This window comes from Saccoglossus kowalevskii, chromosome 17 (genome assembly GCF_978046115.1).
Source record: "Saccoglossus kowalevskii chromosome 17, keSacKowa6.1, whole genome shotgun sequence".
Lineage (NCBI taxonomy): Eukaryota > Metazoa > Hemichordata > Enteropneusta > Harrimaniidae > Saccoglossus > Saccoglossus kowalevskii.
The window spans coordinates 28,397,644-28,421,223 of record NC_140657.1 but is presented as its reverse complement, the minus strand read 5'-3'; the positions used below and the strand labels follow the sequence as shown (position 1 = coordinate 28,421,223).

Below are 23,580 nucleotides of genomic sequence, written 5' to 3'. Positions count from 1 at the left end.
TTTGAATGTAATAAAGTAATAATTTGATGATAATCAATTTTGATGAAGTTAGGGTGGCTTGATGCCTCTGAATCATCGACATTTCAACATGGAAAACTAAAATGAGAAGTTCAGATGTTTGATCTGCGTCTTTCACACAAGATCTGACCATTGAACAGAAAATCACCTATTGGTGTCTTGATTGACAGAACTTACCTGTGCTTCGATTCGAGCTGCGGTCTCGGCAGCTAATTGATCCTTTAGGAGATGCACTTGGGCGATCGCTACTTGTGTCTGCTGCTGTTGCTGCTGCAATTGCTGATGCAGGAGCTGTTTGTGATGATACATACTCAGTGACCCCTCGTTTTCTGCTCGCAGCAAGGGCGGAGACATCAAAGGTGTCGTTAACATTGTACTCTCCATCTATGTGAGAAAATTACGACAAACATGACTTTTATACAAAAAAAAGACACAAATTAAATTTAGAGATTATAATATTTATAATATTTTTAAATTGAATGGATATGCAACAAGAAATGGTTGAACTATGAAGACGACGCCACCAACATTTATTTCCCCATTGCTATTCACCTTTTACAAAATGAAAAACATTTTTTTTAGTTTTTCCCATTTTTTTTATATCAAAATCTGAAGTACATGGAAAATTATACCCATTTGCTCCAAAACTATCAAAAACAAGCAAAATGTTACACTTAAATTCTGGTGAGAAAAATTCTGATGCTTTCAGTGTCTCTGCTCAAATATTTCCGCAAAGATATTTTAGATAATATTTATCAATGATTGGATGTGATCTCTGCAGGGGGTCTGACATCACAGAAGCTTACTTGATTTGATCTGAAGCGTCCGGCAAGAGAAACTGGTGTTCCTTTGAATGCATCCAAATCAGTTGCTCTGCCTGATAAGTATCCTTGGGGTGTTGCCATGGCAGCTGCCAATGTATGTGGGGTATCATCATCTGCATCAATGTCAGTCTCTTCCACATTATCAATATCATCTGCGATTCCACCATCAGCAGATCGTGAACCCCCTTTAAAGAAAAGAAAAACAAAGTAAACCACCAAAAACCTTCTACACCTTCCTCCTCTAACACCAATTTATATTCAAGTCTCAGAAATTAAAAGGAGACTTAAACTTTGGAAATAAAAGATGACGCACTCCCCTCTTTTGCGCGACTACAAAGCTTATAGTCCTTTTTTTAAGTCAATCTAAAATTGCGTAGGATTTAACTTACACGTATGGGCCACACACAAATTAAAATTTGTTATTATTCCTAATATTCATAAGATTGATAGCATGGATGAAAATTGTTCAAGTCATTTTAACCACAAGTATTGTTAACATTTCTGGTCCAAAGTTTCTGTGAAAAACAATGCGGTGCTGTAATTTTTGTTTTTTGGGAAACATCAAGAAAGTCGATCTGCACATGTGTTAACAATAGTGTGCCACCAACAGCAGGCACCTCCCTTTTCTTTTTATTTAAAAATCAATAAAAATCCTGCGTGACGTTTGGAACTGACGTGCTCGCTGACAAGATACATTTCTAATTAGGGGGTGTGTTTAATAAACACTATTGATAGACGGGTAAAAGATATAAAAAAAATTATCTTCTGTTTCACACAAAAGGAAAATCAAATTAAACAGAAATCACCAGCTGGCCAAAAATAATTTTGTTAACATTTGGGTTTTTTTTTGTTATTTTGCTTAGTATTGCGGTTCACTTTCATTAAACAATTGATCTTTTTTGTTGTTGTTATTATTTAATTGTATTTGTAGCTTAAAGCGTGGTGGTCGTCGCACAGCGTGTGTTCGAATTTCATGTAAATAAACAATGTATTTTACACACGTTGTATACGTCACTATGAGTCCCATATCGAACAGGACGCGGCACAGCGACTGCCGCCCTTTAAATCCCCAAAAGAATATATGATTTCAGTAAAGGAATTACTACCACTAGTGTCCTCATATCTATCGCCTACATTTATTTCTTGGCATTCATGAATTAGGGTTAAACAAGCTTAAATTACGCATTTCCATACCTACAACAACCCCAAACTGTTAACCAAACACCATTTTGTCATGCATATTTATATAGACGGGAAACAGGCAAAAGATGAAAAAAGACACTTTAAAGAAGTGTTATAAAATGCATGAATTGTTTGTTACATCTCAACTCCAATAAATTAAACCCAGAGAATACTGTAACCCATTTAAATTTTTGCATACTAGTATATCATTAGACAGTAAAATTTTCAAAATCATAGAACTGAAAAGTCACTGCAGCCTTAAAAACAGTGGGTCACAGCAACTTTTGAAATGTTGTTTCCTCCCACAAACACAATTATCATTTCCATCGTGATAATTCCTAGCAGCAAAAATTTAACTGTTAACAGCATTTCTTCATCGACAATAAGTTTATTTTTAATCTACACAATAAACATCTGTGATTGGCTGAAAACTAAATTGCATATCCTACATCAACCAATCTGTATACTTTGAGTACTCACCCGAGCATAAGCACATTGGTCGAGTTTTACCAACTTTAGGATGAGGTTACGATAGGATAAAAATAAAATTTGTTTTTTACACAGCATGAATTGTAAAATCTAAATTTGAAAGTCAAGCTTCCTAAATTTGTGACGTTCACCAATACTGTTGATTACTGTTTTTAGCTGGAATATATTTTCTCTAGAAACCATAATTTAGCTTCACTAATTTGAAATTACATTCAAACCACAGAGAGAAAGCAAATATACAATATGTGTAAAATGTATTATTAATTCACACAAAAATCTAACAACAGTTTGACAAATATGGCACTTAAATCCCCTTTCACAGTCGTTGTAATTTAATAAAACAACCGATTAAGATAGCGTATAAATTAAACGTACTTCCTTTCTTTGGTGATAGCTTCTCGTCGGCTTTGTCGCTCTCACCGTCTGCACCATCAGCGGCCGCAGCAGCATGAAGAAGACTCAATTTATGACACACCTCAAAAGCCTGTCCAATGGTACGTACTATTCTCATTGCTTGACTCTATAATGAAATGAACACAGCATTATTAGGAGTATGTGATAATATTTCTCTAAGTATCGAAAGATGCTTTATTATAAAATTACTTATTTAGTTACTATTTATTTGTGTATATAATATTTATGTTATCATTTATTTATTTATATATATTTTTTTCTACCTTGGACAATCCTTATTAGAACAATATGACCCGTTTGTCGCCCTTACATTTCATTCATTTAAGATTACTTACTCACAAGCAGGCTCAACTAGCTTTGCTATAGCTATTTCTGCTTCCCAGCCATATTGTACATATTTACTTAGACTTATGTTCATTTATTTATTTGTTTGTTTATTCATTTGTTCATTTATTTACTTACTTTCTACTTTAAGTATTTCACTTTGTATAATATGGGAAATAAAACAACAACAACCTAACATTCTTTTTAAAACAAGAAAGAGTCATTTGTGGATAAAGATGCACAGAATTTTTTGTCAGCTCATTTTTGCTCTCGTTGTAACATGATGCGTAAAATTGCAAACACAATCCTGTTAGCGTCAGCGTTTACCACATGCATCAGAGAAATGGCACACTTATTTAATGGTAATTAATAGTTCAGTTTAAACATGTGGATTCAACATTATTATGCAAATTAGTCATGTATTTAACTTAAAATGGCTTTTATTCCAGTGAATAATTGTACACAGAAGCATTAATTCACTAAATTCTTCTCATATCAAACATTAAATAAAAGAAATTAAACTTACTTTTTTGTGAGATTTAAATACATTGCACTTAAATACATTGGTGGCACCATCTCTCGCTATGAAACTGAATATTTTCAGGTCTTGAGAATCATGGGACACGTAAAAAACCCTGAAAAGAGGAAACAAAAATTAATATTCATAGTAATAGGACATGTGATACTGCCCTCTGGTGGTGAAATTGGAATACTTGAAAATGTATAGCGCCATCTAGTGGTTATTTTGATTTTGCATCTGTTTTTAACCAACAGCAACGTAAGTTGTCTATGCACCTTAACTCCTGACTTGACACATTTGTATCAGAGAAAAATCTAGACTTCAGTAAATCAAAATATATATATTTACGTTACCATGTCAACACTGAAGGCAACACCACATTTCATCTCAGAAATTTTTTTTATTACTTAAAACTTTTGTCGGCAATGAAATTTGATTGTGGGTCAACTGAAACAAGGTGTTTTAGATGACTCTCCAACAGAGCAAGAGATAAAACAACAAAATCTGATAATGCAGCGTCAACTTCTATAACATCTCAAGGGACAAATATTTGTAAATTTTGTTGATTGGTGAAATCACGTAATTTTGTAGCGGTACCTGTTTCAATCAGAATCCTTCAAACAATGAGTCACAGTGGCAAAATTTCATTCTCAAAAATGTCACAATGTATTAAATCACAATAAAAAAATGAGAGTATTACCTATATATTGGATGGTGCATAACCATCAGTTTGTTCTCATCCCAAGTCCATTGTTTCTTCTGTAAAAAATATAAAGATTACAATTTAAAAATGTGAGCTTTTATTTGATCACAGGTTGTATTAACATATTACATGCTAAAAAGCCCCTAATGGATACCCATAATGAATGAGAATAAAACTGTGTCAGCAGACGGTATGTTAAATCGTAGAGGAATAGACAGTTTATCTTGTGAAAGCGGCTGTAATCTCAATTTATGTTCATAATTTGATAAATGGCTCTGAGTCTGGAACTAAATTCACCGATGTCCATGACCACCGACACATTTATTATGTCATGCAATAAAGATACACAATCTACTCAAATCCCCGATTAACGCATCTGTGTCAGTGACTTGCTGACATGCGTTATAATCATGACCTATATACATGCTTCTCATTTCTCGTAAGTTAAAAGATATTAAAATAAATTTTCCTAGTCGCGCAGATTTTTTTTTTAACACATTATAAAGGTCACACATCCTAGTACCTATCTTAGTTTGTAAAGGTCACACATCCTGGTACCTATCTTAGTTTGTAAAGGTCACACATCCTGGTACCTATCTTAGTTTGTAAAGGTCACACATCCTGGTACCTATCTTAGTTTGTAAAGGTCACACATCCTGGTATGTTTCATTCAACAATATGAATATAAATTAGGAATAATTATGACATTGTCTGATTTTTGCACTGAAGCCGGCCATCCATTATTGTTTCTTCGAACCCATGAGTAATAGTGTCAGAAAAGGCTGTATTTGTGATTTTGTTTGGCGTGCCAAGAAGCTAGTTCTATTAAACAGTGTTCTTGTAACAATTCGCATCAATTTCAAAATTTTGAAGTGAGGAAGTCGTCACTTGCGCATGCGGCAAATGGCCATAGCATGCTGTTGTTTACAAACAACCATCCACCCATACGCCTGGGATTCAATTCCCTCCACTTAAACCAATAGATTGTGCTGTCTTATATCATGTCATAGCTTAAAGCAGAAGGGTCATCACCTGCGCACGCGGGAAACAAGTCCCAATCGATATTAACAATACACGCTAAAAATGCAAAGGCTCATGGGTAGACACACGTTTGTAAACAATGACATGCTATGGCGATAGATAACCGGCAAGATCATGCGACTTCGCAATGATAATGTGTTACAAAACTTGAATTTTTATTCTTTTTTACCAAGGAAATGCATTAGAGTACATGCCGTTGTGTTTGATTTTGTTTATACTGTATATAGGGGATTTCTGCTAAGGTATAGCGGTGCGGTGATGGCCGAATAAATGAACCTTGGCTGGCAAAGATGTAATGACAATAAAATATCGTAATGTATATTTCGTCTTTTTTGCTAAAAGAATGAATCAGTGAAAATAATTTATTTTACCGGTACCTTCAAAAATCGATGAAAATAAACTTTATACAAAACAGACAAAATGTATTTTACAGTATTTGAATTTTGACTTACTTTCTTCTTCTTTTTTCTGACAATAACTTTGATGCCATCCACTGATATCACAATGTTCACTTTTTTCTTTTTGATTGCCTTTGCTTTGAATTCATACTACAATTAAAACAAATATTACAATCCATTAATAAGATGGTAGTGACTGATGTCCTCCAGCTTGTCGCAAGTTTTTATTATTATATCGAAGCGATCATGAGAACAAATGTATAGGAGGTATTAATATTATTTCTGGCCACATGAACTTCTATTTTGAATGACATGAATAAAAGACTATTTTATTTTATTTTTATTTTGACATGACTGTTTTGTGTGGAGCGACATGGTTTGGAATTTTGACCGGACTATGTGTGGGGTGACATGGTTTGGATTTTGAACAGGACTAGGTATTTGTGTGGGGTGACAAAAAGTTAGGATTTTTAACTGGACTACTGTGAAATACTTTATTTTCGCTATTTTCGCTGAAGTAATGATTCAGTGAAAATAAAATCCAGCGAATATACTTTTTTTCCTATATTTTACATTCAACTTGCCAAAAATCAGTGAAAATAAATTCCATACAAACACTCAAAAAGTCTTTTCAGCGAAAATTTATTCCAGCTAAAATAAAGTATTTCACAGTATTTTGTGTGAAGTCACATTGGGGGTTATCAATACATGTATCAACCCAAGTTCTCAAGTTCTTCAAATTTGTTCTTCAAACAACATAAGTAGTTGGCAAACAGAAATGAAAGTTTCTTTCATTCCTAAAAACACACAAACTTTTATTCCGATATTTCAGCAACAAAAAATTTCAAAACCAAATGTTTTGACAATTTCAACATCGCAGCATGCACAAAGACAAGATGACCTAATTTGAAGAATTCTTGCCCTCAATTAAATCCTGTGGTGTGGAAATCTCCATGGGGGCAGTCCCAATTGCAAATTACAAAAAGTAACCTAGTGACTACATTTCAGAAAAGTGTAACCACGCATATACATGTATCACCACACGCCAGTGTTGACGTCACCTTGTTTTTATCGTAAAATTTCTCAATTCTTATATACTGAATATTAATCTATATTGGCCAAAACACATGTTACATTTTTCATTCAAATGTGAGAACAAAATCAGATCAGGTTTAAGCTTTCCAGTTTGTGATTTTTTGAAAAGAGCAAGCAAAGTGGAAACATTGACCAGCGTGTGACAGAGTATGGCACTTCACATTCTCAATCTTTGACCCACAGTCTTTTAGAAAGCGGCATCCCCTATGATAGCCGCAACAGCTGCAGTAAACGTGTCAGTTTGCGAATTTGTCTACTTTAGAGAAGGCACATTAAGAGTGACATCTTTTTTAACATTGCCCCAGAACCTGGTTACATCTGACAGTGCCAACTAAACACATCCCTTGCATGTACCGTAAACATGCGATAAAACTCCTCCCTTTTAGTTTATTGGTTCAACCCTAATTCCCTTACACGTACAGCAAACATATGATACTACTCCCCCTTTTAGCTCATTGGTTCAACCCTGATTCCCTTACACGTACAGCAAACATATGATAAAACTCCCCCTTTTAGTTCATTGGTTCAACCCTGATTCCTTTGCATCTTTAGCAATCATGATAAAACGCCCCCTTTTAGTTCATTGGTTCAACCCTGATTCCCCTTACACCACGGACAGCACTCATGATGAAACTCCCCCCTTTTATTTCATCGGTTCGACCCTGATGCACATTGTCACCCTGACAAGTGATGTCTGCATTTAATGAGTGAGGTGGGTAGACAAGCTACTATTCCAAGAATGGGACATCATCCAGTCAAGAAGCTGTGTATCAACTCAATCATATCAGATAACAATTTATTTTTAATCATTGCCCCAGATAAAGTCAGAGATCACAGTAGCCTTAGATATTTATTTGTATTGTACAATTGTTGACACATTTCACTTTGAATATGGAAATCATTCCATAGATGGAATATAATCAGGGTCAGCCCTGGATTGATGTACAATGAAGTGCTCATACAGTATTGGCTTTATTAGTCGCATAGCACATGAGATGTGTGTTTGGTTAAAACTAGTTGTAGTTTAAATACTAAATGTAGTTTGAGTACTTTTATTAGAGATGGGTGAATATAATGTTCTGAGTTAGAAATGAATAAACACTTGATGAGAGCTGTTTTAAAGGATGGTCATGAGAAGGGATTTCTGGAAAGTCACTGAGATTAAGGGTACTGTTAAGATCTGCAGTGAAAAGTTCACTGGTACTGGTCTTAAGGTCGGCAGTGAAAAGTTCACTGGTACTGGTTCTAGGGTCGGCATTGAAAAGTTCACTTGTACTGGTCTTAAGATCGGCAATGAAAAGTTCACTGGGACTGGTCTTAAGGTCCGCAGTGACAAGTTCACTGGGACTGGTCTTAAGATCGACAATGAAAAGTTCACTGGGACTGGTCTTAAGGTCAGCAGTGACAAGTTCACTGGAACTGGTCTTAAGGTCGGCAGTGAAAAGTTCACTGGAACTGGTCTTAGGGTCCGCAGTGACACGTTCACTGGGACTGGTCTTAAGGTCAGCAGTGACAAGTTCACTGGAACTGGTCTTAAGGTCGGCAGTGAAAAGTTCACTGGAACTGGTCTTAGGGTCCGCAGTGACACGTTCACTGGTACTGGTCTTAGGGTCGGCAGTGAAAAGTTCACTTGTACTGGTCTTAAGGTCGGCAGTGAAAAGTTCACTTGTACTGGTCTTAAGGTCCGCAGTGAAAAGTTCACTGGAACTGGTCTTAAGGTCCGCAGTGAAAAGTTCACTGGGACTGGTCTTAGGGTCGGCAGTGAAAAGTTCACTTGTACTGGTCTTAAGGTCGGCAATGAAAAGTTCACTTGTACTGGTCTTAAGGTCCGCAGTGAAAAGTTCACTGGAACTGGTCTTAAGGTCCGCAGTGAAAAGTTCACTGGGACTGGTCTTAAAGTCGCGATGACAAGTTCACTGGAACTGAGGGGAGGCCAAAAATCACTGTACACTGGGGGGAGGGGGGGGGGGGTTACCACATGCTTAATAATAATAATTGTTTATTGCATCTTTAGAAATACACATTTTTTTCAGTATATAGCAATAGAAATATGTATATATTGAACCAGGCCTGGATGATTACACATCAAATTGACACAATGCCTTTATGATAAAAAGAAGATCACATAGTCCTGTCACGTATTGTCGCACTCATGATATAGCCGGATTATTTCAACACATGGCAGCACAAACATGGGTGTTAAAATCAAAGAGTAATCCTAACAATTTCTATGTAAACTATTTAACCCTTGAAAACAATAATTTTTCACACTAAAAAAAATTTACATTGGCTACGGATTTTTTTTTTAAAAATCTGGGGGGAAAATCATATTTATTTATTTTATGGAAAGTAACAAATATGCTGTTTTGGCACTCAAAGGGTAACATAACTGTAAAAATAAATTCAAGTTTTTAAAATGTATTCAGTTATGTTCAAATAAATCTACATTTTAACTTTTTTTCCAGTCAAAAAAGAAAACAAATACTTCCTAAATATGCCTGCCTCCTAATCAAAGATAAAATGCTCCCTTCATTCCAAATGGTTTCACCCAATTCCTTCTCAATTGGTTCATCCTATGACAGTGGTAATCAAATTACATCCATATTGTAACACAAAATTACGATGAAACAGGAGAGCGGTTGTTAATCATCTCCCTCGCTGTCAATCACGAAAATGTGGTTTGAAATCTATCAAAGTGATCTGTCACTGATGGCTGGGATCAAAAAACCACGTTTTCCCAAATCAGGTTTCTAACTGCCTAAATAACTAGGTGTATGAATTGTAAACTTATACTCCTCACAAAACCTAATCTGTTTGACTATATCTTATCATAATAAAACAAATTATCACCATGGAAATACTACATAGTGATTAGGGATTTGTAAAACCTTGATTTTTTTCGGCAACATAAGGGGCCGCCTCAAATTGTCAAAGCTAGTTAAAAATAATATCACAGTAAAATATAGACAAATATACTATTTGTCTGGCAGGGTGTTTTATTCCTGGCATTTTTGATTCACATAATGAGTTGGAAAACAATTCTGACTAACCAACAGGTTGAGACCACCAGGGTGAGAGTAATATCAAAATTTAATCCTTTCGTAATCGCAACATCTGTTCCAAATATGATATTACCAAGATTAATATTATGACTGGCGTGTCTAGGACGTGTGTCAGATGAAGCAAGCTACAACAGACAGTGCTTTACATAAAAATTTGAATGAATCATAACAAAAACTTTGTTCATTTCTTTTTTATTGCATCATTAATTTCATACTGTGCTCCAGTTACAATATACATGCAAGATCAAATTGTGATAGGCTAGATCTGCTGTTGCCATGTCAACAGTTAGAAAGCTTGGAAATTGAAAAAAAAAGTCCTGTAATTTGTATATAAATTTTGCTTCTGAGATTTCTCTCCCACAATCATTATATGGTACAATGTATATATGATAGGAAACATTATCATTGCTGATGTCAAGAAAACATTTCATTTATTTCTGTGTTTATTTTGTTCTTGTTTCCATTACGTTCTTAGCAGCGTCTTATCGATTACCGAAATACATGAAGCATGATATTTTTAGAAAATCACAGAGGTGTGTGTATACATAAGTCGTGCTATAAATGATCTAAAATTCAATAAATACATTTTTTGGTGTAAATGTGTTGTAATTAGAGATATACTTCTAATAGGGCAAATACAGCACTTCCAGGTCTAATTTACAACAGTGATTATTTTGAATTATTTCAACTAAGAATAATCAACAAATAAATGAGTCTTGCCCAGGGAACGTTTCCATGACAATCGCATCAATCAGGTATTCATAAAAAAAAAATTTAATAATGCCCTGTAAGCAGTCGTAAATCAAGATACAGAGATGACCTCAAGATTCAATCGTACAATCTACAATTTCAAAAAAAAATAGTAATTACCCTGATTCACATCCGTAATTACCTCTGCCAAGGAGGTTATGTTTTCAATAGCCTATGTTTGTCTGTCTGTCTGTTAGAAGCATAATGGGAACAAGTTATGGATGAGTTGCTCTAAAAATTTTTACCAGAGGTGCCTCTTAACCCAAGGAAGAACTCTTTTAAGTTTAGTGATCATCATCTGGAACCAGGAATTTACCCCATTACATTTTAGTAATGATAAGGATCACTGTCTGGAAACGTGAATTTTGTTTGTTTTTTTGTTTTTGTGTATGGTAACAAAGTACATGTATGCATAATTTTAATCAGGAATTGAAATTATGTATGAGAGATACTTGTACATGTTAAGTGTTTGTGTGGATGATGTAGTGAAGACCAATCAAAAAACAAATATGAAATGTGACCCTTAAAAACTTAGGAACGTAGGAATTGTGGGTAAAAAGATACAATATAGACGAAAGCATATATTTATTAATTTGTTGTCCGATACTCCATACTGTCGACCAAATTCAGTGATGATTTATCAAAAAACTGAAAATGTTGCGTTGCAGGGTAAACAGCAGTACTTGTTAGATGAAAAATCAAAACCGTAATTTACATATGTACGCATGCATATTTGAGAATTTCATCATTTCATGAAATCAATACTAAGATGTGAGCTAGCTGCAAGAAGTGTTTTCAGGTCACGATAAAACAAAGTTCAATGTATTTACTAATATACAGATACTAACAACAAAACCTTAAAATATTACAAGTTCTTGTACATATTGCATCTTTATTAATTGTCACAGCTTCACAGGGTTCCATATTTCCTAGTTATTCGCAAAAAATCAACTTGTATTCCATACAGAAACATGTGGAAGAGAGACGACAAGAGACAAGTGAATAAATTTCAGAGTAAGTCTCATAAAGTTGACCACAAGCACGTGCTGCGAAAGTATATAAGTGAGACAGGGTTGGTGTTTGGGACGATTAAGCCAATAAACAAGACAAGAATTTGGCAGGATTCCAAGATAATATGGATTGATAGGGTATGCAGAATGGTAGACTCCTGCTATAACCAATTAATATCCTCTTAATAATTGCAGATGTGCTTTTAACAGAGCAAACACAGTAACTGCATGTATAGATAATCTGCATCAATCCAAGAATCAATCTAGCTCAGGAACGGTTGTGGGAGGCTTATGACAAGATGGGTGTAAGGCTTATGTTATTAGAATTAACCATGTGCGAATAAAACTCAATGGATTATCACACTAAACACCATTTATTTTGATTATTTTGAAATGCTTACAGTACGAGTAACACACCGATACACAATAATAATCAGAATAGTGGTAATATTTAATGTACTTTATTAATCATCAAGTGCCTGAGCTGCTTCCCACCAGGACACAGATAAAAGTTGGTAACAGATAATCACATCTTGTCACATGACCACATCTAGTCACAAGTTCCACAAACAACCCAAGTTGCCGCATCCTCAAAAGACTATTATGGGATACCAATCCATGGTATCCCAAACTGTAAACTTGTAAATTACAGGAATTTTACGAACATACATGTATGAACACACCATACAGAAATCAGACTTACAACACGGAATGCGCTTTGCCACTCAGACATGCACCACAAATGTCAGACCTTCTAAAATAAAACACAGACCATGGCAGTGAAATTGTAGCTATAAATGGGTCACTATCTATAATGACTGATCACAATCATAACCACAAATAGTAGTTTTACACGCAGGTGCATTTTATCTGTCATCTTGACAGCGCCATTCCCTAAATGCAACCATGTTATGCATGATTGGTACTGATAAACCCCTGTGTTTCTAGATTCTGATAACGGCTGATGTAAACCATGTATTTACACAGAGACAGAGTTGACTGGCTGTCCATTCACTTTGCATTATGACCTACAACTTTCACATTTTCCCTCGAGCAAATTCTATGATAACAAAACTGAATCAAGCTAATTGATAACAGCAAATACTGATAGTTCCTTCCTTTGAAAGTGCCTGCATTCAAATATACGTACATGCACGTTGAAATAAGTTTTAATTACAACGAAACAAACATTACTGACTCTTACATGAACGCTTATCCCATAGTGGTCAAGGTTCATTGTGACTATATTTGAATAAAATGTATATACATGAATAACACAAACGACCTGTATATCAATTGAATTCCTCTATAAACTAAAAACTAAACACTCACCACAACTGACCACCTCTGTATATAAATGGCCTACTGTATATACACTGAACTCCTCTGTAAACTGAATACTGCATCTCTATAAACCAAACACCTCTGAACTAAACACTCACCACTCAACACAACTGACCACCTCTGTATACTAATTGCCTATATACACCGAACTCCTCTGTAAACTGAATATCTCTATAAACCAAACACCTCTGTGAACTAAACACTCACCACTCAACACAACTGACCACTTCTGTATACTAATTGCCTATATACACCGAACTCCTCTGTAAACTGAATATCTCTATAAACCAAACACCTCTGTGAACTGAACACTCACCACTCAACACAACTGACCACCTCTGTATACTAATTGCCTATATACATCGAACTCCTCTGTAAACTGAATATCTCTATAAACCAAACACCTCTGTGAACTTAACACTCAACACAACTGACCACCTCTGTAAACTAATTGCTTATATACACTGAACTCCTCTGTATTAAACTAAACACCTTTTTGAGCAGAACACTTTGATAAACCAAACACTATTGTACACTCACCACTAAACAATTGGCCACTTCTGTATACCGATTGAATAAAACTGAATACCTCCATAAATTTAACATTAAAACACATCGTAAACTAACACTTAGGGGAACTGAACAAACTGACCACCTCTATATACCGATCATCCATATAAACTGAACACCTTGGTAAACAGAACACCCCAATAAACCAAAGACCTGTTCAGTTTACAGAGGTGTAAACACATTCTAGTAGAGAACATTTACTTTTATATGTACAGTAATTATGCACACCAGGATGCAACAATTCTCAGATAATTTGGATGTCAATTAACTACTTGGGTGGATCTCAATTTGTTTGGGTAACTGACGGTTGAGTTTATTGATCACAAAATGGACAAATTACTGATGGAATCGTAAAAAGAATAATATAGAAAAGTTGAATAATCAATGGTTGGATAACCAGGGATTTAATAAGAATACTTGTAATGAAAGCTACATGTAATTAACTTACAGACAGTGATTTAGAATTTTATTAGCATAAATTTCTGCACATCATTTTTTTTTGTATAAAACTTACTAAGCTCAATTTGTTGTGCAATGGTGCAGCCTATACACTAGCATCAGTGGTTCGTTTGATTGTTATGATTGTTTGTTTGTTTGTTGTGCAAAACAAGATTATTCGTCTTTACACATATTGAAGTTATTTTTTAATAACTCATGGTGGTGCATTTTTAATATTTTCACCACCATTCCCCCTTTTTATCACAAATTCACAAAATAGTTCTGTTTATTATATTGTGTACTTTCCTTCAGAAGATTAGAACAAAAATATCCAAATTCTGTGAGTAAAAGCTGAAAATTGACTCAAATTTTGTCTTTTGGCTCCAAAATTAGAGTTCATTTCCAGAAATAATGAATAATATAAGAAAGAAGTGCAAAAAGGTTTGGGCAAGAAATTCTGGTGGTGAAAAAGATTACAATGTGTCACGTGATTAATGCATATGGCACGCACGTTTTACAGAGCAAACACAAATGAATGCAGCACAAGAAGTACCGGTAAATGTACGTTTTCAAGTCTGGCCTTAGTATACATGAAACGAAGAATGGCAGATGTGAATTTAACACCAATCAACCTGTAAATTGCCCAAGCATATATTTATGACAAGAAAAGCGAATTGAGTGTCTGTCTTTTTGCAAAGACACTTTTCTTCAAAGAATCCATCAGACATAGGAAACCAATTTCCTTTACAAAATGTTGATATTTCACCGTGGTAAACTTTAAACTAAATGTACTAACGTTTACCTCTTTAAATCACACAACGGAAATTACTATCAGTAAATTCGTCTCCCTTTTTCTTTTCCCCCTTCTCTCCTTTTTTATATTCCCCTGACAAAAATGTCTCATTTCCACAGAGGTCCTGCTAATAATTACTCAATAAGGAACCTTGTGTTCCAAATTTTTGTATTCAATGAAGGTACAGCTTTGATAAATTGCATCTTACTGTTTACTCATTCACATCACACAACAGAAATCACTAACTTGGTGTCCTTTTTTTGCTCTATTCCACCCAGGTCTGCAGAAAATTTTTCATTTCCACAAAGCCCAGGGTTCTCCTGCGGGCATCATAGAGTAAGGGATGTTCCTAACTCTTAAATTTCTATAAACATTAGAACAATTTAGCATAACAATGAATACATTAGAAGTCATTAACATATTATATTGTTATGCGAATTGTCCAATATTGTATGCAACTTTTCTGGGAAGAACCCTCTCCTGCCAATAATTGCCCAAAGAAGAAACTTGTGTTCCACATTTTAGAGTTCTCACTTTACCAATTTCCTTCCCACCAAAATTTTGGGCATGTTTATACATTTTTTTTATTTTTCTATAATTTTTTTGTTAATTTTCACAAAATGGACACAATTTCCAATTGGCTACTTTACTTGGTCAAAATTTTTTGGGAAAAATGAATAAAAATATTATGTGGGTTTATTTTGTGACAAAAGTTGACATGCGTGCGGTCAAGAAAATGCATTGAGGTAGAGTTTTTATATGCATTTATACTGCTAGACTTTATTTGATATCATAGTGTGGGTAGACTTCAAGCAGCAAAGAGGGTGAAGTACTACCGGTATATGAAAAAAAACCTTACTGTATGTTTTTCAGCTTGCTCTGTAAAAAGTCAATTATTAGCCAATAGACAAACTGGTAACAAACAGAAAGTAGGTCAGCATGCAAGTAACAACTATTCTTATTGGCTGTTACAGAGATCAGCACTGTTATCATAAGCACTGAATTAGATTGAAAGCACATGTACACGTAAGTTAGGTTAATGACAACTCAGTTTATAATAATGGCTTTATTAGTAGGGCATGTGCTTATGTGAATGAAAGAGATTTGTCTATATTTACACCCCACCCATTTTTCTACTGGTCAATCCCTTAAGACACAAGTTACCTAAGTACATGTGCTATTAATAAAATAAATACAGTCTGTGGTAATCTTTTCCGTTTAATACACGCTCTATGCAGCTCTGTGTTACATTATCTCCTCCAATAGGACAGCTTCATTAGCTACAATTTCAACAATGTCCGCTCAGCCTTGTGACCCTTTTGTAAGGAAGAAATATGGGTCACAAAGCCTCTGGGAATGTTTCAACAAAATTGACCACAAACACTTTGTAAATAGAGTTCCACTCAAGTGGTTAGGTTATGAAATGGCAATCAAGTTAGGCACTGTGATGAGGTCAAAAGAAAAAGGATTATGGGTAAATGAAAGTGACTGAATTCAACACAAAACAAACAGTATTACAAGGGGTAAACAGTGAAGTGGGTATTTTGTAACCGTTGAACGATGTTGGAATTTCACACTATTTTAAAAACAACCAAACAAAGAATGTCTAATTTCCTCTAAAAAAACCAAAACCTGAGTTAATAAGCATTCTACCTTAAATAGCAGGAGATATAAATAGAACTGAAAATAGAACTGAAAATAGAACTGACAAAAAATGGAACATACAGTCTGTGAAACAAATCAAATGCAGACAAACATCTGCAGGCAATAAATATCTTCGTATGACAAACAACATCCCCATTGCTGTTGAAGTTTACAGCATTAACAAATTAGTCATTACAAAATTATTTTTATTTGCCTTTTGTGACAAATTTAGAGACTAGTCTTGGTGCCAACTGTGATAAGAATACATCATGAACAATCGATTTTAAGACTGTGAAAAATGAAGGTGCAATGTGGAAAAGTAAAAAATAAAGTAGTAACAGAGATTGTTTTTATTCAAGGTACTATTATACAGGCGTATACCATAGATGGACAAAAGAAATCATCTGCCGTGACGTTCATATTGTCCATCTACTTACTGGTAGTGCCATAATTGGTGTGAATTCTTTCATTATATTGACTTATTTTATAGTGTCTACTGGTTACAACATTTGTAATCCTAGTCTATGACACTTAACGCCCACTGAATGTTTCCACCGCAGTTTTGGTTCAACAGTGTGCAAATTTTTTATAAATACGACAATGAATCAGTCAAAAACATTGTTCATCCTCTGATGAAAACAAGGACCAAGAAACAATCAATGGGAAGGGAAGAGGAGGCAGAAGGAGGGTTTCAAGATAATAGAATAACCACTCCATGACAATTCCACTGTCTTTGTATGGGGTGTCATAAAAGAGCAAATAAAACACGACTGACCCCAAATTTGGAAGTTTGTGCTCATTTAACGGTACATTAATTTTAATTTGCAGCAGCATCACATACTGCCTGCTTCCTCAAGCATGTACTGGACAGAAAACAAATCAGAACACAGCGACAAACGAATCTGAACATAGACAGCCAAAGGGGTAAATTTCCTGTGTATTTTTGAAGGCATTTCAGCTTAGCTGCATTATCTTGTCTTGCCAATTGCACAAATACCTTGCGGCGTTATTTACTGATAGACATCAAGTTGTCAGGAACATAAATACAGTGTTTCAATACTGGTAAAATAAAAACAGTTTTGTTTTTCCCTCTTCAAAATGATGTGGCATCTAATCGTTACCTGGTTTTCTAGAATTTTGGTCTCAATTTGATGAGAGGAAACATGATAGTGTTTATAAATATTTAATAATAATTATTATTAGCATATTTCCAGACAAGTTTAATTTTGATTGCTAGAAATTTTCACAATTAAATATTTTTTAGCAATCATGGAGGCAAAATTTCGCAAAAGTCATTCCCATGTAGGACTTGGGAGAAATTTCAATGTTACAGAATTTCTCTATCTACTAACTACCAACTACTGTTCGAGGGACACCATTTTTCACAATTAATAGCCCAACTGGACTACTAGAAATGTACAAAATAATGTCACTGTGTTTACATTTTCCAGTTTTTCCGTCAAACGAGTTTCCTCAGAAAATTAACAATTTGACATTTATTTATTTGCGACCACATTTGTTTGCAGACAATATCCATGGGTCTATACCAGTTTTTAACCTTTTCACCACCAGACTCTCAATTTTTTTTATATTCTTCAATATTTCTGGAAATGAACCCTAATTTTGAAGCCAATAGACAAAATTTGAGTCAATTTTTAATTTTTACTCAAAACATTTGGTTATTTTTTTTCCAATCTTCTGAAGGAAAGTGCAGACTATAAACAAGAATATTTTGTGAATTTGTGATGAAAAGAGGGAACTGGTGGTAAAAACGTTAAAACTCCAGGAGGCATCCAGAAAATTGAGCTAATTTCAAGCTCTTTAAATTGGGATTGTTTAGTATTTTTTTTATGAAAAAAAAAATATCTTTGGTCAGCAACAAAAAGAAATAGAGCAAATATGATGCATGCTTTTAAATGCTTCTCATTCATTATTGCAAAATTATGTGAAAGACAAATTTGTGCTTAAATAATCACGAACTTTAGTAGTTTGTTATTCTCAAACGTTGGTTTGCATGAAAATTGTGAATAAGCAAACATGTCTGGCAGCAAAATACAAAAAAGAAAACAGTTCAGTATATTATTTTTAACGCCAATGCTGTTTATCTGGGCAGGGGGATTGAAATCACTATTTATTAGACTAATTGAGTGCATGCTAGAAAATTCCTAAGCAATGCCTCCTACCAAGAAATAACAAACACTTGGCAAGATCATAGCTGTTTTGAGTTAATAGATAGGTGTCAAAGACACAGGTTGTTGAGACTTGAAAAAAAATATTGATGGTATTGACCGTTGACTGCACACAAGTTTAGTTTATTTAACTTTGGTGAGTCCTCTGGTAGCAGGAAAGGTACTGTGAATCTGCATCATCAAGTTGATTTATCATCCCTACTATTTGACCCCTTTTGTATGCCATCATTTTTCCCGCCAAAATTTGTGTACTTCATTTTGCAAAATTTTATGTGTTTCGCTGAATAATTTTTTTTTATTTTAAACCAAATGAATATAATTTATGACTGGTTACATATTATGATAATTTTCTTTTTTAAATGATGGTTAAAATTTATGAAAGCCGACTAAAATTGTCATAACATTAAATAAGTAAAACATTCAGACACAGAGATGTCATTTTCACTTTTGCCATAAAAAGGTGGAAAGATTCACATCTGGTACCAGCTCACTGAATAATATTATGGGATGTCAAACAATACAATATGAAAATATAAAACATCCTTCAGTATTATGATTATTTTCAGTATTATTTGCAACCCCTTTTTTTTCTACTACTAAAATTAAGTTGTTATTATTTTTAAGATATTAATAAGCAAAGAACAGGATATTAAACAATAAAATTGGGTCATTTGGGAAAATAAACAAAATTAATTTCCAGGGGCAAGTGTACATGTAGTTAATGTATTTCTACTCCACATGCAGGCATCCGGTCTGTCATTGTTCAGATGTGAACTGGTAGCCAGAAGGTCAAATTTCCCCCAACGTCTTCCAATCTCAGAATTTAGCATTGATGATAAGATAACAAAGAGCAAAGATTCAATAATCAGCGTCTCTTCAGTGACTCGCAAAGTTTACACAATAATGCTATGAAATATAATGTTAACAATTACACAAATATTGAATGGCAAATTAAAAACTATCGGTAAAATCCGTGACAAGCATACAATTTCAGTATTGAGTGAATTTCCATACCACTATAAATGGCAGTATGCTGATAAACTTATTTTGACATTTGTTAGAATATAAAAACCGGGAAAGGTCGCAAGTGCTCGGCAGGATTTTTAGGCAGGTAGCCACAGAGACTTTTATAAATTTGACCTATTTTTTTTATATTATTTCTTATGTACAAATTGCAAACAAACTGAAAATTATAGTGAAACTCCCCCGCAGACAAAAACTAATGAAAGCAAAGCGTGATATTGGCTCAATTCCTGGCGGATCTAAACTATAATCTTCAATTACAACTACTTGTCCATAGATGATCAAGAAATTTAATCTGGCCAAGAAGATAGAAAAGATAAATTGGTTTCCATGGTAGATTTTTATGAGTTGCGCCAAGATTAGGCAGCCAGGGAGAAATTTTGTTCATACACCTTGAAGAAGTTAATTGTGTCAGTATCTTCACATATTGAAAGCTTGGGAATAAATAACCTGTCATTTCTATCTGATATGCACACACTGTTACTGGCAAAAATAGTTATTTCCTTTACCTTATAACATTATGATCATTCTGAATTTTGTTTTTTTTATCTTTTTACCACCAGTTTCCTCTTTTTATCACAAAATAGTCCTGTTTATAATCTGCACTTCTTCCCTTCAGAAGATTGGGTCAAAAACAGCCAAGTTTTTTGAGTAAAAACTAAAAATTGACTCAAATTTGTCTGTTGGCTCCAAAATTAGAGTTCATTTCCAGAAATATTGATGAATATAAAAAAAAGAGCCAAATGTTTTGAGTAAAAACTAAAAATTTACTCAAATTTTGGCAAGAAAATCTGGCGTACATTTACATCAAAAAATACTATCCAACATGGCATGCAACGATAACTTTTTCAAATTATCACTATAATATTACCGGTAATATTTTTACCACCAATATTGTGGAGACAAATTTGGCAAATCTGTATTTTTCTATAATTATTTTTTGTTAATTTTGCACAAAATGTAGAAAAAGTTCCTACTGGCTACAGGTTTGGAAAACATTTGGAAGAATAATTTAATCTGCATTAGACAAGGTTGCAGTGTTGCTATAGCAACAAGTACAACTCTAGCAGTAAGTTAAAAAAAAAATTGCCATTGAATCTATTATGACAAAATTATTATCAAAAAAGTTGATAATTAAGACTTTCTTGGAGTTTCTTTATATTGCCAGTAATCAATCATGAATGTTGAAATTACAAGCTCACTGATTGGTTAATCAATAAATAGAAAGTGGTAATTGGTAATCATACCCTTAAAGTGTAACTGAATTGGGACAATTGACTTTCTTTGTGTGCAAAATTTATTTATAAACAACATTATGAAAAAAAAACAAGTGAAAAATGTACATAAATTAAATAAACGATCAATAATAATGTTTTGGATAAGGAAACGCCCACGTCCAATTTCTTGGCCGACTCAGAACGAGGCTTCAGCTAGAGAACCTAATTAGCATGCAAGGGTGATTTGTGACGTCACGGGGGGAACTTGTCATCGTTTCACAATGGCCGCTATACGCATGCAGTGCTCGGAAAGCGACACGGAATCTATCTTATCATCGTCTGACGAGAGTTATGAGATTGAGGAATATGATGACAACGAGAGATGTCACGATTTTGTTTTACAGTGCCAGGGACAAAGTGGCCCATACAGGTTTGAACGTGCGAGAAAATACGCGATGTGGGTGATCGTGTACCTCCCCAAAATGACCATGACGATTCAGGCACCCGGTTAAGGCACAGGCACAGAGTTTGAACATCGTGACCGAAAATCTTAACGTTGTTATTTTTATTAAACTCCACCTGAACAATGTATCAATAATGTTAGAAAATCTGCACTCTAAAATGTAAATTTGTGTGCGTCCGGTAGGACGCGAATACCTACAACTGCAAGATCGAAACAAATGAAATTGTACTGATAAATGATTCGGGCGTAAATGATACGTACTGATAAATGATTCGGGCACTGCAGATAACGTTATGAGGAGAAGGTCCATTCCAATATTTCCTGGTGTTCTTGACGGCTTTGGTCCACTGATGCCGTAAATTCGAATTATTGTTGTTCCCCCCCCCCCCCAAGGAGAAGACAAGCCGAAGGACCATAAAAGCATAATATTACACGTCTTTGTGTATTTGTCAATTTTGCATATATTTTGTATATATATGTTCGTATATATCTAGAAAAATCTCGTCTTTCGTTAATAATTTCATTTGTTTGAAAGGTCCACCGACCGTGTCCCAATAATTTGTTTGGAATATCGATCCCAGTTGGTTTCTCCAAACGGTCCCGACGTCCGCCATTCAACACAATCAGCATTTATTTATAGCAATTCACCTGGATCATGTTCCGTAATTTGCTGTAAAACCAAATAATGAAACAAGTACTATTTATTATATATTTTTTTACCTCTCAAAACTACAACAGTGCGTAGAGTTATTGCAGTGGAATAGTCGCCTTGAAATCGATGGAACTATCCATTTCTCACCTTGAAATAAAAAAAAATCGAAGAGCATCGGGGGATATATTATTAACCAGTCTTGCCAATCGCTAGCTTTTTTTTATTCGAATCCATACAATTCATGAGTTTTTCGACATTTGTTGGCAACTTCCGCGCTAAAAATGGATGAAAATGTGGGTGTGGTTCTCTCGCAAAGTTCTGTCGATAATACGGACAAATATGGTTCTGTGACCCAGGTCGTGCCCCGATCAGGTGACTCTCATCCAATCAATGATGTTGTAACAAAGCATATTTGATGCAAATTGAAGGGTCGTCGTACCATCCAATCTCCGGCGTCGATTCACTAAGTTTTTTTGCGCTGTGACAGGCTTCACAATTATTCACTGAAAAAACATCGGCATATTTTGACCATGGAGCTCCATGTTTTGACAAACGAATGGGATTTGACCTCAGTTCAAAAAAAGAAAAAAAACAGGGCTGAGATACAAATCAGTTTTGTGAGTTGGGAAATAAGATAAACCAGACTAGGCTGGGGTCGACGATTTTCAGTATCGAAGGACTTCCGTGTGAATCATAATTTTCAAATTGTTCATCGGCTGGTCACCAAATACGTCCATGCTGATCGTGACTTAATTTTGAAAATTGGATGTCAAATTTTATCAAAGACCGACGCCATCACAACCATCCAATCATAGGTGGGAATGTACGCACTTGTTTTGGAACTTTGTATCAAGATGACTGGCGACAACGCCGACGCACCAGGCAGCGTACGTGGGTTTTGCATGTATTAATAGTCCGGGCATGGGATCGGTTCTCTTACCAGCAAATAAAATGAGTGAAAAATGGTAATTTTATAACAAGAACAGTTTCATTTCGTATATAGCAAATTTTGTTGTATCCGATTTAAATTTATCACAATTTTCCTTGCAGCCAATACGACACTCGTCACCTTGCCGATTGTAATTTACTTCACAAAGTTGTTGGTGCCCAATACTCGCAACACTAAAATAATTCAACAAGATATCTTTTTAGTAAAATGTCATTTTACCCTTGATTATTTTATTATTTTATTCCCCTTACCGCCTTGAATTTCAAATCGATTGTATATCGAACTTCTTTACATGTGTTTTCCTTTACTGTGTGCAAATATTGTGGTCATACTCATGTCACAATACTTTGAAGCTGATGCCATGTTGATGCCATGAGACTGCAAACCTGAAGCCACGATGATGCCACAAAATAAGAGAGGCGAACACAGCTTCAATTTTCAATGACGCGAAGCTGATGCCACAATGAT

General features: G+C 34.7%; 1 protein-coding gene across 1 annotated transcript in view; it reads right to left on the bottom strand.

Annotated features, from left to right (window-relative positions):
• Window positions 1–23,580, bottom strand: part of LOC100367384 (carboxyl-terminal PDZ ligand of neuronal nitric oxide synthase protein-like) — a 61,125-nt gene that overhangs the window by 5,158 nt on the left and 32,387 nt on the right. The window contains exons 3-8 of the mRNA XM_085492248.1: window positions 5,968–6,063; window positions 4,472–4,527; window positions 3,778–3,886; window positions 2,889–3,033; window positions 825–1,027; window positions 196–402 (exon numbers count right to left, since the gene is read on the bottom strand). Coding sequence (XP_085348374.1) covers window positions 196–402; window positions 825–1,027; window positions 2,889–3,033; window positions 3,778–3,886; window positions 4,472–4,527; window positions 5,968–6,063 — 816 coding nt within the window. The remainder of the gene's footprint in view (window positions 1–195; window positions 403–824; window positions 1,028–2,888; window positions 3,034–3,777; window positions 3,887–4,471; window positions 4,528–5,967; window positions 6,064–23,580) is intronic.